This window comes from Dipodomys spectabilis, unplaced genomic scaffold (genome assembly GCF_019054845.1).
Source record: "Dipodomys spectabilis isolate Male_0828 unplaced genomic scaffold, ASM1905484v1 ptg000023l, whole genome shotgun sequence".
NCBI lineage: Eukaryota > Metazoa > Chordata > Mammalia > Rodentia > Heteromyidae > Dipodomys > Dipodomys spectabilis.
Genome location: NW_024870700.1, coordinates 4316008 through 4331716, shown reverse-complemented (window position 1 = coordinate 4331716; position 15709 = coordinate 4316008). Strand labels below are relative to the sequence as shown.

Below are 15709 nucleotides of genomic sequence, written 5' to 3'. Positions count from 1 at the left end.
ATGCTGGGAGAACTAGTTTCATTTTTCTTCACATCATTCAAGAAACATTTTTTTCTTACAGAACAGACCTCCTATAGCAGGCAGAATGTCTCTGCTTGGGTTTCAGGTTAACTCAAGGTGCACATTATACTGCCTAAAAATAAAAACAGAGATTGCCTCCTTTTTTTCTTTTTTTAAGGTTTTTCTTGTTAAAACTTGTAAAATGAATTTAAAGAATTCAAGTTTGTATTTGTTATCACTATATGGTGCTAGTTAATGTGGTTCCAGAAGCTACAACTTCCCTAAGTTTTGCCAATGAATATAGGCATTTCCTGGTTTGAAGTACAGCTGCTCTGAGTATAAGAATTTAGGCAAATATCCTGTAATTCCTTTTTTAATCTGTATATTGCTTCCTCCATCTCCTTATTCATTTGACGCTATTTTAGGCTTTCAGTTTTCTTACCAAACTCACATTGTCTTTCTGGGTGGTAACACCTCTTGTCTGAACCATTTTCTCATACAAGGAATGAAATTCTGTTAGTGATTCTTCATTGTGTGTTCAAATGTAGCTTATTTTTTGATGTGTCACAATATTTGTCCTCAAAATAACTATTTAATGAAAAATGTGATAGTTTGTTCTTAAGGGTATTTCCTACTCAGTGCCAGGACACAGAAAAAGTTGCCATGTTATTTCACAAATGTAAACAAGGACTAGATAATAAAGGAACATGAATTTCACTATCATAAATTTGAGGTTGATTAATCACACACAATTAAATTGTGGCTCCTCAAGAAATGATTTGCTAGTTTCAGATTAGCCAGAGATCCTGTTTCCCTGAAGAGCAGGAAGTACATTGTTTTATGGTTTTAGAGAGATTGAAAGGAGCAATTAGACTCTGAAGGAGTCCTTGAGGAGCCAGGAAGGCTGGGGACTAGTCCCATTTCAGCTGCTACAAACTGGAACAGAACATTTGAGTTTCAGTGTTTTGGCCATTTAACAGCTGGTCTTTACAATTTTGGCTTTTGTTCTATGAAGATTTTTCATTGAACATTTATTCAGTACTTTGGTTTTGATTTTTAACAAGTGGAATTTGATACTTACCTTGCTGATTACTGGAGTTTGAACTCCCAGCTTTATGGTCTGACTTGGCTTTTTTGCTCAAGGCTGGTGGTCTACATTTGAACCATGCTTTTACTGCCACCATTTTGCTAATTAGAGGTAAGAATCTCATGGATTTTTTTTTTCCTCCTGCCTGGCTGGCTTTGAACCATGGTCCTCAGGTCTCAGCCTCTTGAATAGCTAAGATTATAGTAATGAGTCACTGGTGCACAGTTTGACATTTACCTTGAATGCATTTAGCTCTTGCACAGAGAATATGGATTCTTCTGCTGTCCCCAAACTTAACTTTATACCAAAGATAGTACTATATTTAGAATTTGTTTTATTGTAAATATGCTGTACAGAGGGATTACAGTTACATGAGTAAGGCAATGAGTACATTTCTTGTCGAGCATTATTACCCCCTCCCTTGTTGTTCTCCCACAATAATTTACTTGGTTGAGTGATGTTGTTATTAGTCTTAAGATATCCTAAGAGAGGCATGGGAGGGATGCAGATAGATAAATAATATGTGGGAATTAAGGGTTCAGTTTGGAGGTGGGTCATATAGTTAGCACATATGAGATCTTGGTTTTAATCTCTGGGTTGGGTGGTGGAAGAGGGAGAAAAAAATATCAGAAAACAGTAGAGTAGACCTATAGTAGTGTAGACCTGTAATATGGATATTAGGTTTTATTTGGTAAAAACATTTTTAAATGACTCCATTGTACTATTGCCTCTTATACTTTCACTCAGCTTTTGAGTAAAGACAATTGAAGAAAATGTTTTCTAGACTTATTTCATGACACAAGTAGAGATAATTGCTATATTATTGAGAAAGCTGGAAATGGCCCACAGAGACCAGCTGACCCTACACAGTCCCCACCTGGCAGTACCAAAGGCTGAAGAGTTCCATCACTATATGAGACCTGTCTTACCATCAGGAAGGTCATTCATCTTAACTATAAAGAAGAATTTCACTGTTGGTTATTTTTGTAAATCAGTCTCTAATCTGTTTTGTGTTTATGCTAATTTATATTTAAAGATCATACTTGGTCTTACATAATTGCCTTTCTAAAAGTATGTGAATAGCAGTTTTAAAAGATGGGAAACACTCTTGCCATGCTTGGGATTTTGTTATTGTTGTTTTGGGTTTTTTGTTTTTTGTGGGGTTTTTTTGAGACAAGATCTTACCATATAGTCTAAGTTGGCCTTGATAATTAATATGGACAATCTTGGTTATACATTTAGCAACAGTAATAAATATCCAGAGAAGTCTGGGTATGGTGTTGCATGCTTGTAATGCCAGCCCTCAGGAGCACAGGTAGGAAGATTGCAATCCTAAGCCATCCTGAGTAAAAGCACAAGACTCTTTCTGAAAAACAAACTAAAAAAGCAGAAGAGCCAGGTGCTGGTGGCTCACGCCTGTAATCCTAGCTATGCAGGAAGAGATCTGAGGATCAAGGTTCAAAGCCAGCCAGGGCAGCAAAGTCCATGAAACTCTTATCTCCAATAAACCACCAGAAAACCAGAAATGGTGCTGTGGCTCAAGTGGTAGAGCTCTAGCCTTGAGCTGAAGAGCTGAGGAACAGACAGCATGCTAGCCCAGAGTTCAAGCCCCAGATTCAAGACAAAAAAAAAAAAAAGCAGCAGAAGATATTCAGAATCAAAGTTATCCATACAAGGAATATGTACTTTTTAAAAAATTAAATGCTTTTTAAGTTTATATATATTTATGTGTATGTATGTATATTTGAAAGGTTGAAAGTGCCAAAAATAGAACTATGATGGAGAGGGGAAATCATTCATAATTCTGCTTTGCAATTATATATTGCGGTTTTTCTCCAGTCTTTTTAATGTGTATTTTTTCTCAATTGTGGAAAATTTCAGGCATTTACCGAGGTAGAGAAAGTCCTGTAGGAAACTCATGTATTCCCTCAGCCAGCTTCTATAGCTAGCCAGCACAGAGCCAGTCTTGCTCTGCCTCCCTCACCTCACTGTCACCTCCAAGATGGTTTTGAATCAAATCCCAGACTGTCATTTATAACCACTTAGTATCTGTTTGTAAAAGAGAAGGACAATACGGTTATCACAGTAACTAGTTGGTGCACAGATTTTCCTGTTCCGCTTTTTCTTTTTCTTTTTTTCCTTTTTTGCCAGTCCTGGGGCTTGAGCTCAGGGCCTGGGTGCTGTCCCTGAGCTTCTTTTGCTCAAGGCTAATGCTCTACCACTTGAACCACAGTGCTACTTCCAGCTTTTTCTGTGTTTGTAGTACTGAGGAATCGAACCCAGCGCTTCCTGCATGCTAGGCAAGCACTCTACCACTGACCCACATTCCCAGTTCTCCTTTTCTTTTTAACAAATGAATTTGAATTGAGATCCAAGAAAGAGCCACAAACCATGCATACCCTTTAATTAGAAGAATAGTATTGAATGAGCATTCATAAGAGGCAAGAGGTCTGTGAACCTCAGACATGATAGAGCAGGGTGGCTAGGAATTTGCATGATGTAGTCAGCCAGACTGGGTAGGCTTCAAATCCTGGCTCTACCACTTAGCAGTAGAACCAGGATGTGGACTGCTTAACCTCTCTCACTTTAGTAAATTTTTTTTGTCTTTTTTTGGTACTGGGGACATTGCACTTGCGCGGTAAGCACTTAGACACTGACCTACTTCCCACCCTAGTATTTTTTCTTTTATCAGGATGGGGCTTGAACTTAAGACCTGGGTGCTGAGCTCTTTTTGGGTAATGTTTTTGCCCAGTACCAGCCTCAGACTTCTCAGTCTATCAACAATCTCCTACCATGGACATGTTCCACTATGCCCAGTTTATTGGTTAAGATGGAATCTGGCTAACTTTATTCCCCAGACTGGGGAATAAAGACTGAGCCACCTTCCCAGCCCCACATGTTTGTAGTTTTAAAAGCCAAATAGTTGAACCCCAAAATATGTATTCAAATGTTTTTTTCTTTCATGCGATTGTTTCTAACACATAAGATTATTTCTTTGTTGCTTTGTATGTCCCTCCCCCACGGTATAACCCCTGCTTTCACTGTATTTGATGTTATTATAATTTGTGGAGGGGAAGGGAAAAAACAAATCGTTTAAATAGGGATACAGGTGGACCCATTGCAACGATGAGATATACAAGTCGTTATGTCGAAAATGAACTTCACAGCTTTGATGGGGTGGTGGGGAGGAGGGGGGGGGGGAAGGATGGGAAGGGTTGGGAAGGGGAAACAAAGGAGGAGGCTACAATGCTTGAGGCTACAATGCTTGATAAGAAATGTACTCATTGGGCTGGGAAGGTGGCTCAGTGGTAGAGCACTTGCCTTGCATGCCTGAGGCCCTGGATTCCATTCCTCAGCACCACATAAGCGAAAAGAAAAAAGCAGGAGGTGGTGCTGTGGCTCAAGTGGTAGAGTGCTAGCCTTGAGCTGAAGAGCTGAGGGACAGTGCCCAGGCCCAGAGTTCAGTCCCCACAACCGGACCAAAAAAAAAAGAAATGTACTCATTATTCTGCCCATGTAATTGTAACCCCTCTGTACAGTATTTTCACAATAAAAAAAATAATTTAAGAAATATCCCAGCAAGTAATAAAATTAAATCCCATTCCTTCTCCCTGAAGATACCTCATTGACATTTTATGTTCTTAAGCTTTTCAACAATGGTGTCATATTACTATAAGTGCCTGTCTTGCTTGCATTTACGACTCAATCTCTTGATTTTGGAGTTAACAGGTATCGATAAAAATATTTCTTCCCTCTGTACAGCATCTTAAATAAAATTTAAAAAAATTAAAAAATAAAAGCCAAATAGTACTGAAAAGCTTATAATGAATAAAGTTCCCTCTGCCCTTCCTTCTTTAGAAGCAACCACTCAGTTATTTTCCTCTGGTATGAACTTTGTATTTACAACTCATTTGGTATACTTTGTTTCCTTTTCGTCCAGTGTTAGGTTTATAGAGGTCCTGTGTGTTTGTCTACTTCACCACTTCCCTATCCTTCCCTCACATAGTTATATTGTAATCTTTGGCTAAAACAGGCAGCATTTATGTCATCAGACTTCTGCCAAACAGTGTTGCTGTTGAGCCATATGATTCTTCCAGCTGTCTTCTTGTGTTTAGGTTAGTCTGTGCCTGTTTTTCATGCACTTACTATTAACTTTTTTCCAAATTTGCCAATATACTGGCTAGTCTTATCAGTAACATTTTTGTGTAAGCTCAGCTGTTGAGGTATCACCTGTTTGTTCCTTTGAGCTAGGCCTTTTCCTCCTGTCTTTGCCACTGCTCTTCTGTATTCTTTTTTTTTTTTTTTTAAGATTGGAATATTGGAGTCTTTATTATACAGTTAGCAGGCTGCAGACAGCCAAGTGTTACAAAGGCCTGCAGACCCCCAAATACACATAATGCAGCTAGGAAACAGGCTAGAGAAGAAAGAAAAACAATACCAACAAACCAGTTCAGCTTCGATGGAGAGCTGAATTGGGACACCATGATGACTGGAGATGAGCCAAGAGACAAGACGCGGGGCACACACGTGGCATGGAGTCTCTCCTGTGTTCTTGAAGCACTTAATTTTCTGACAGTCATTGCAATGACTGTTTCACATATATACTTGTTTGATGATTTGGACGCTTTTAGAATTGAAGGTTTGAGATGATTTGCCCTGAGAATGTTAAAATGTTGCTTTTCTGTCTTCTGTTATTTTTTAATTGCTCTACAGACATAGTGGTTCAGATCCTTTTTATGTGACCTTGTTAGAAGTGTTTTCTTTTCTCCCTCCCTGGAAACAATGTGCAATCCCTGTTGTTCTGTGGCTTCATGGGGTGTAGCATCTTGTGAATCTTTCTTTGGTTCTCTCATTCATGTCTTTTGTTTTCACTTTTCTCCCATCCTTTTTCAATTACTTTTTTTTTTTTAATGTCCCTTCTAGTTGCATGGATGTGACAGGCCCACTGTAATTCTTTAGATTTCCTCTGTTTTCTGCATTGGCTTCAGTTCCTCCAGGTGATAGATGAGCTTTGTGCCTGTTATTGTCTGCCTGGATATATCTTACCACAATGACTTATTCCTTGCCCTCTTTCAAGCCTGAGTTAAGAATGAGTCGCTACCTCATATTTGGTATTTCTGACCCTAGAAGTGATGAGGAGGGGAAGGGAAAAAGTGAGTGAAGGGAAGGGGGAGGAAGAACCTCTTGAACCCTCTACTGTAGGCGATGGACAGAAGAGATCTTCTGCTTAGAGAAGTGTAAGGGAAACCAGGAAAAGATGAAATGGAATCAAGTTGCTAGAAGGTAAAGGAAGATAAATACCTACGCTTTGTTGAATTTTGCCTTTAGGGTTTCATTATCTCCAGGCTTTCCTTGATCTACCTCCAGCACAGGTGTTATCTCCTCAGTATCTCCTGTGTGCTTGCTAAACTTGGTACAGACTTGTTATATAACTCGTGCTTGTTTATAGTAGTTGCCCCTAAAAACATAAACTTGATAAGGATATAGACCTTCTCTTACTCATCTTCGGTAAGACACATTGTATCTTAACAAGGTAGACTCTCTACTCAGAGTCCCCTGTCTTCCTTGTATTAGCCAGGTGACCTCTAGCAAACTGCTTACCATCTGTGCGCTTGGGTTGCCTTATCCAGGATGTTTTCGTGTGCAATGATAATGGAGTCTATTTCTTCAGAGAGTGGATGTTTCTGAATAGTTGAGCCATAGTAGAAATGCTGTGTAATATTTGGGGAGATGAATTGTATGCAATAATTGTAATACTCCTAACAGTGCCTAACATGTAAAGGTCTTTGAACATGGAAGTTCGACAACTTGTGAAGTTGGACAACTTGTGACCAATGTGATTCCTGTTATTTTAAACTCTGTAAACATAGACTGTATCAAGGTCAGACCATAGGAAAACCACAAACTGGAAGTGGACTGATTTTAATGCATATAGCTTTGTTTCCTAAAATCACATTGGTAGACTTTCAGCACTAGTCCTCTGTGACCTTAGTTTCACTCCACGTAGTTGGGAAGGGGAAAACAGAAAGATAAAGGAGACTCCTCCAAAGGAGGTGTGCAAATTTATGTGTGTGGATAAACATTTGCTTCAAACAGGTGAGTGGTGGGTGTCCGCTGTGGAACATATTTGATATGAAAGAAAATGGTAAAACTGTCCTTCCTGATGTTTAACAGCTCAGAAAATTAGACATACCAATTGATCTCTTAGATTTAATTCATGGTGGATGCACCTTCATTGAATCAGCAAACACTTTAACATTTACTGTGCTGTGTAAACATTTGCTCACTGTGTAATAGAAACTGGGCTAGGATTGTCAGTAAAACAGATACTGTACTTGCCCTAAAAGAGCTCTTTTTCTTATGGGAGAGGCCAATAACTACAAGTATTGAGATATGCTTGCAAATAAAGTGTTAAAATACAGGTTTGGTGCTTTAGGTGAAGAGGGAGGAAACCTCAGCCTACTAAGGTAACATTTGAACTGAACCTAGTGAGGAAGGAGAGAGATCAGGAGAAAGATTGAGGACCAGTGGTGCTGATGCTGTATGATGCCTGGTTTTATAGCCAGGAAAAGGAATTTAAGCTGGTGATTCACACCTTTATTCCTAGATACTGAGGAGGCTGAGATCTGAGGATCCTGGTTCAAAGCCAACCCCGGCCGGAAAGTCTGTGAGACTTTTATCTCCAGTTAATCACCGGAAAACTGGAAGTGGTGCTGTGGCTCAGGTGGTAGAGCACTAGCCTTGAGCTGAAGAGCTCAGGGACAGCGCCCAGGCTGAGTTCAAGCCCCATGACTTACCAAAATAATAATAATAATTTATTAAACATCCTGAGAAACCATGGAATGGATTTTAAACCATTACTTAACCCAGTTAGTGTCTTGATATTTATGGCTGTTCAGTAAGCTTTTCTTTTTCTCTCATTGTAAAGTATTTCAGATGGATTGGTAAGAGAAGAAAAACTGTCTTCACTGGACATGGTGGAGGCAAAGGCAAGATGATTCAGGTCAGCCTTGTCTACATAGTGAAACCTAGTCTCTAAAACCAACAACAAAACCAAACAAAAACTCTGTTCTCTTAGCAAACTACTAATGTCCTTGAGTCTTTGGCCAGATAATGTTCTTTTAAGAATCCACCCTTAAACATCAGTTTCTATTGGAGATACATGAAACCTGAGTTATCAAAATAAAGTGATTTATATGTCAAATGTTCAGTTTGTGCCAGATGCTGGTCTTGAAGCCTCAAGTCTGAAGTCCTACTTTGCCTGCTCAGTCAGATTGTCATACATGAAAAATGCTAGTCTGAATGTTGATTTACTTGTGTGCATAGCTTTCCCATTTGAAAACTAAAATTGAGCCAGGCACTGGTGACTCACACCTGTAATCCTAGCTACTCAGGAGGCTGAGATCTGAGGATTACAGTTCAACTTGCCCGGGCAGGAAAGTTTGTGAGACTATCTCCAATAAACCGAATAAATCTCAGAAAACTGAAAGTGGTGCTGTGGCTCAACTGGTAGAGCACTAGCCTTGAGCTGAAGAACTGAGGGACAGCGCCCAGGCCCAGAGTTCAAGCCCCATAACTGACCAATAAATAAATAAATAATAAAAATCACCTCTAATGTTTTTTGCTATATTAAAAGCAGTAACAGGATATTTCTCTTTTCACACACTTTTTTCCTTTCTTTTCTACTACTTGGTACACAGAAAATATTTTGGATCAGTATTTTTAGTCTCCTTCCTTAGCAACATGTGCTGTTTTTTGTTTTTTTGTTTTTTCAGGATATCCCTTATCAGAAGCTTTGCAGAAGGGAAAGCAATAACAAAGAAGTTGTCATTCTTTGCACAGTAACACTAACCTCTCCAGTTACCAGCTTTTCATCTGGAAGATCCATTATTTCTTCCACTTTTGTTCCTTCTATGTGATATGTTACATTTGCTTTATAATTGAAAATGATCCATAGAAGCAACATCTGAGCTTCTGATCGCAGAATATCAGTATAACTTATTTGGGTACTTTCATTCAATGGCCTACTAGAATTTGGGCTCTACTTTTCAGTTTTTTTGTGTCTCTCTGCATTTTTTTCCGGGGGGGGGGGGGGGTCCGGTCATGGGGCCTGAACTCTGGGCCTGGGTGCTGTCCCTCAGCTCTTCAGCTCAAGGCTAGCGCTCTACCACTTGAGCCACAGCGCCACTTCTGGCTTTTTTCTTTTTGCTTATGTGGTGCTGAGGAATCGAACCCAGGGCCTCAGGCATGCAAGGCAAGTGCTCTACCACTGAGCCACCTTCCCAGCCCCGTTTTGTGTCTTTCTGAAACCATACTTTTGGTGAGACTCTTCTCATCAGAAATAGGTGAAATATATAGGTGTTGAGACATGTAAGTAGTTTGCTGGCAAACTGGAAGAGTCAATGACATCAGTATGACATTTTATCAGTAACTTATGTTAAAGTAACTTTTCAAGTAATAGATTTAGATAGATATTATCTCATAGAAGCTCAAAGGTGTCAGGCACCCTTAAAGATAAAAGTAGAGAAGTCCAGTAAGTTAAGCATCAGTCAAGGAAATATTTCAAGCATGGGATGCACAAAATAATCAAATCCTTGCACAGCCAGGCATAATTCCTATCTCTGTTTGTGATTTCAAAGGAGAAAATGCTAAGCTTGCTTTATGCACTGACAGCAAAAGCTGCAGTGTACAACATGAAGTGAATTCATTCAAACAAGGTATTTGATTCAGTTTCTCTACTTCCATCAAGCTGTGGAGTATTCTCCTTATACAGGATAATGTATACAGGATAGCTTTTCCTTTCTCCACAGCTGCTAAAAATCAGATGTGTTGACATTAGTTCAGAAACCACAGTTATAGAGGGGTTTGGCTGCCAACTCATAGGATGACTATCCTTTTTTTTTTGGCCGGGGGGGGGGGGGGGGGGGTCCGGTCATGGGGCCTGAACTCTGGGCCTGCGCGCGGTCCTTCAGCTCTTCAGCTCAAGGCTAGCGCTTTACCATTTGAGCCACAGCACCACTTCTGGCTTTTTTCTTTTTGCTTATGTAGTGCTGAGGAATCAAACCCAGGGCCTCATGCATGCAAGGCAAGCGCTCTACCACTGAGCCACCTTCCCAGCTCCAGGATGACTATCCTTAAAAAGATAAAAATAAAAAAAAACCCTTTCTATGTTTATGCTAGAGAAATAAGTCTTTGTGATGGTGTTTTTTTTTTTTTTTTTTTCTGGTCCTAGGGCTTGAACTCATGGCCTGGGCACTTACTGTTCCTGAGCCACAGATCTATCACTGTACCACTTGAGCTGCAGCTTTTTCTGAGTAGTTGAAGATGAGTCTCACGGACTTTCCTGCCTAGGCTGGCCTCCAACCATGATCCTCAGATCTCAGCCTCCTGAGTAGCTAGGATTACAGGTGTGAGCCAGAGAAATAAGCCATTCCAGTTACTGTTTTGTTTTTTAAATAGAAGCTTGCTATAGATAAGTGTTAACTGTTTTGTTGGTTTGTTTTCTAATTTTTTTTTAGTGGTACTGAGGACTGAACTCAGGACTTTATACTTGCTGGGCAAGCATTTGTCCACTGTGATCCATTCCTCCAGTCCACAACTAACCTTTTTTGAAGCCAGAAATATACCACCCTTTCAAGCATGTGTAGATCTATTTCCTAGCAAAAATGCTAAAAACATTAGAACTTTTCTATGTGATTTTTTTTTCTATCTGGCAGTCTACTACAGTATATTATTCCGAGTTCCTTCTGGCATGCTACTTGCTTGAGCTGGATACTGTACTCTGGATGCCCAAGAGAGAGACATCCATCAGAATGGGGAAAACATCTGGGAGACCTCTCTGATTCTCAAGTAGAGAGAAGAGCGAAATTTTGCCCTCTGTGCTAGCATGAAGATGCCATGGAAGCAAGAGCTGCTGCCATCTCTGATGGTTTCAGATCGCAGGTCCTCTATTTGTGTAGATTTTTCTCTTGACCCTTTCCTTTGTTTCTTGTTGGATTTTCCTAGGAGACTCACTTTGATTTTGTTTTAGTATAATATTTCCTGCTACACTGACAGGTTTTAAAGTATGTGCTGTTTCTTGCATGAACATTTTAGCCTTAAAATTTTTTTTGTTAATGAGATTGTAGCATTTACTGAGTATTTGACTTTAATTTTGTTGTATGTTAGCGTTGAGGGATTTCTCCGTGGCTTAGTAGTCATAATAAAGATACTGCCATAGGTAATGCCTTTGTTTTCCTGTGGCAGAAGATTTTCTGCTTCTGTTCTACAGAGCAAGTCCTACTGAAATGAAACCTCCGTAATGATCATGTGAGGGAATTTACATGTGAGCTAGTTGATACAAGTTAAGAATTCTTTGTTAGGTCTCCACAATTGTCTATGAAGCTCTTTAGCAATTCTGTGTATCCTTTACGGTAAACACCAATGTGTGTGTTTGAGAGGGTGTCACAAAAAACATTACTCTAGCAGGAATAAAATATGATTTATTTGATGTATATACATGTAAGATAGTATGTGAAACATCCTTTGAACTTTGTCTATGAGAAAACAGAATGATTATAAAATGACGTATTATGTGGGCAGGGAGAATTACTTCTCAATCCGTTCCTAAGTAACAGAACATTCCAGACAGGAGCTGTTGTACTTATGCAATTTTCTTAAATTATAGTGGGTTCAGTGGGCTTTCAGAACAGTAGACACTATAGTAAATAAAAAGCAGGAAGTTTAGTATTCAAGATTAGTCATCAAGATTTGACCACTAGTCAGAGATAGAATCCAACAAAAATGATTAGGCATATTTCCCAGGAGAAAATAATAGAATACATCTAGAGTTCAGGTGAGAAGTCCATAGCGAGGCTGGGAAGGTGGCTCAGTGGTAGAGTGCTTGCCTTGCATGCATGAGACCCTGGTTCGATTCCTCAGCACCACATAAGCAGAAAAGGCTGAAGTGGTGCTGTGGCTCAGCACTAGTGTAAAGCACTAGCCTTGAGCTGAAGAGCTGAGGGACAGTGCTCAGGCCCAGAGTTCAGGCCCTTGATTGACTGAAAAGAAAAAAAGAGTAAGTCCATAGCACAGTGCTTGCCACCAGAGAAAGTAGGTTCGTTCGCTTAGCTTTCTGAATGAGGGACTGCCTGGTAGTGACTAATTAAGACCTAGTCATGAGTTAAACAGTGTGTAGAATGATTTCAAGTAAATCTGCTTTAGTAGAATGTTACTGCTCTGTGTATACATATGCTTTTGATAGTTTTGAAGTTTGTTTGTTTTTTTAAACTGAAAAGCTAACATTTAAGAATATTTTTAGTTAGTAACAGTGTAACTAAGAGCATGGTCTTGGCAAGGAAAGTTTTTCATGGTTTGAATTCAGGACTAAGTATGCCAGTGCCTCAGTTTTCTCACTGTAAAATAGTGTCATAATACAGGCTGAGAATCCCTTATCTAAAATGCTTGGGGTCAGAAGTGTTGCAGGTTTCAACTTTTCTTGGATTTTGGAATCCCTACACAGACACACAGACACAGACACACACACACACACACACACACACACGTTATCTCAGAGACAAGATCCAAGTCTAAACACAAAATTAGTTTGTGTGTCATAAAATACTTTCAGTGCACCTGCACCTTGCTATAACCAGTCACATGAGATTAAGTGTGAAATTTTCCACTCATGGCATCTTGGCACTGATTGGCATGTTTCAGATTTTGGATTTTGAGGGTACAGGTGGCCAACTCATAGTTCCTAATAAAGTTAAAGAGAATAAAGGAACAATACTTATAAATAATGTGTGGTATGTGGTAAGTACTATAAAAAAGGTTTTGGAATAAACTGGTTTAATAATTGAGCACTAAATTCTGAAGATACCTTTCTTCAAAATTAAGATCAGTGCTCCTTTACATTTTTCTTTTATATTTCCCACACGGTATTTTTACCTAGGTATAATTTAGTTACATTATGTAAGCTTTTCCTAATGTAGTTGTAAATAATATCCTAAAACTGATTAATTGATCTGTTAACCATACTTTTATCACTAATCTTCCTTTGAGAACATAAACTTTTTTTTGTCAAGGTGATGTACAGAGGGGTTATGGTTACATAAGTAAGGTAATGAGTAAATTTAGAACATAAACTTTTTTGGGGGGGGATCTGGTCGTGAGGCCTGAACTCTGGGCCTGGGTTCTGGGCCTGGGTACTGTCCCTCAGCTCTTCAGCTCAAGGCTAGCACTCTACCACTTGAGCCACAGCGCCACTTCTGGCTTTTTTTTTTTTCTGCTTATGTGGTGCTGAGGAATCGAACCCAGGGCCTTAAGCATGCAAGGCGAGCGCTCTACCACTGAGCCACCTTCCCAGCCCTAGAACATAAACTTCTAAGTGAGAAGTTACTTCATATAAATTAAAATTTTATGAAAATATTTTAGTGATGACTAATGCTGTTTGCTGGAATTAGCAAACTGGAAAGCTATTCGACTACAGTGATACATACACTTAAAGGAAGAATGGTGTGATGGCATATTTGATTACTTATTGAGTATTAATAGTATATTTATACCAAAATAGATGGACTCTAGAAAAACTGCCTTTTATTCAGGTGTTTCCTTTTTGATGTAGTAAGATCTCCTGGAGCTTGGCTCAGTGGTACACATCTGTAATCCCCGCTACTCCGAAGGCAGAGAATGGAGGTAGGAGGATCATGTGATACCATGCCAAGCAAAAGCGCAAGACTCTGTCTGAAAACAGACAGAAAGCAAAGGAATGGAGGACAGTGCTCAAGGTGGGGGCCCTAAGCCCTGAGCTCAATTCCCACTTACAAACAAATCCCCTAGAGCTTCTGGTTCAATATTTTAGCATATATACTAAATGTGCTTTCTAGAAAAATCAACTTTTTTTTTTTTTTTTTTTGGTCGGTCATGGGGCTTGAACTCTGGGCCACAGCGCCACTTCCAGTTTTCTGGTAGTTTATTGGGGATAAGAATCTCATGGACTTTCCTGCCCCCGTTGGCTTTGAATTGTGATCCTCAGATCTCAGCCCCCTGAGTAGCTAGGATTACAGTCGTGAGCCACCAGTGCTGGGCTAAAAAAAAAAAAAAAAAAAATCAACTTCATTTGCAAGAATCTACAGTCTCCTTTTAACAAGCATGCATATGATGGAGTTAAATCATTAAAATTGCTTGTGTTTCATGAGGCCCAGCTTTCTCCCCAAAGATTGCTAGTCAAATATTGGACCAGAGAGGGTTCATTTCCTAATGCTTATGATTTTATGAATCTTATTTTCTAAATAGTTACAGTATCAAAGAACAGTTCTATTATATGAGGTAGGATATGCAGTAAGGAACTGAGTCTTCTGTTTACCAGAAAAAAATTAATTAGGCAAACTTTTTCAAAAACTTTTTTTTGTCAGTCCTAGGGCTTGAACTTAAGACCTGAGTACTGTCCATGAGATTCTTTTTGCTCCAGGCTAGCACTCTACCACTTGAACCATAGCATGCCATTTCCTGCTTTTTCTGAGTAGTTTATTGGAGATGTGAGTCTATGGATTTTCCTGCCCCAGCTGGCTTTGAACCACGATCCTCAGATCTCAGCCTCCTGAGTAGCTAGGATTATAGGTATGTGCCACTGGCACCTGGCTTTCAAAAAGTTTTCTAACAATAAACCTGCAATAATTATTAATGATTTTGTTCTTCCTGAACATTGATGGAAAATGATAAAAAATACCCCAAACTCTGTGTATTGTCTTCTGAATGGTGTATGCCTAAAATATTATTGCTATTATCAGTTCTTAGATTTGGCAAGTTTATTAAGGTTTCAAACAAACAGTTCTTTGTAATAATTTTTATTATTCCAGTGCTTGAATCTAATTGGCCATTTTTTCTTACATCTTTGAATGTTAATAGCCTTTTCCATTTATCACAGTGACTTGATTTAAATGCCCCTTCCAGGTTTAGCTGTCTAGGAGGATACAGTTGTTTGGTAACAATAAGCAAACTAGTATTGATTATTCTTAACCCAGTGACTTCTTCACCTGAGGGTAAATGGATAATTGAGACTTCTTAGCACTCTTGTCCATGGGTTGTTTTCATCTCCTAAGTATCCCAACCCCATCTCCTATGAGAGGATCACAGGTATTTCTTAAGGGTCACAGAGTATTGATGTGGTTGTTTTGCTGGGAGGTTGGTGGAGACCTTCAGAAACAGAAGCAGTAAGATGGCACTGTGGAGCACCAAAGTCCTCTTCATTTGAGGTTACCTCTTTTAGACTGATTTAATTTAATTCTTTAAGTTTGGAATACCCACTAATAAATACATTTCTGTAAAGCAGAGGGCAGTGCCAAAACACCTTTAAAATGTATATAGTTGGGCTGGGAAGGTGGCTCAGTGGTAGAGCGCTTGCCTCACATGCATGAGGCCCTGGGTTTGATTCCTCAGCACCACATAAGCAAAAAGAAAAAAGCCGGAAGTGGCGCTGTGGCACAGGTGCTAACTTTGTGCTGAAGAGCTGAGGGACAGTGCCCAGGCCCAGAGTTCAAGCCCCATGGTCGACCAAAAAAAAAAAAAAAATGTATATAGCTTATTAAAACTATTTAATGTATTGCTATTTCAAATGGTATAACTTACAGATCTAATCGTGGT

At 39.3% G+C, this 15709-nt stretch overlaps 1 protein-coding gene across 4 annotated transcripts in view; it reads left to right on the top strand.

Moving 5' to 3' along the window:
- Fam118b (family with sequence similarity 118 member B) overlaps window positions 1-15709 on the top strand; it is a 37616-nt gene that overhangs the window by 2437 nt on the left and 19470 nt on the right. For 3 of the 4 annotated variants that reach the window (XM_042674846.1, XM_042674844.1, XM_042674843.1), the window contains exon 2: window positions 10804-11029. The exons of the other annotated variant lie outside the window; for it this stretch is intronic. In XM_042674846.1, coding sequence (XP_042530780.1) covers window positions 10974-11029 — 56 coding nt within the window. In that variant the 5' untranslated portion in view covers window positions 10804-10973. The remainder of the gene's footprint in view (window positions 1-10803; window positions 11030-15709) is intronic. 4 annotated transcript variants of the gene reach the window in all.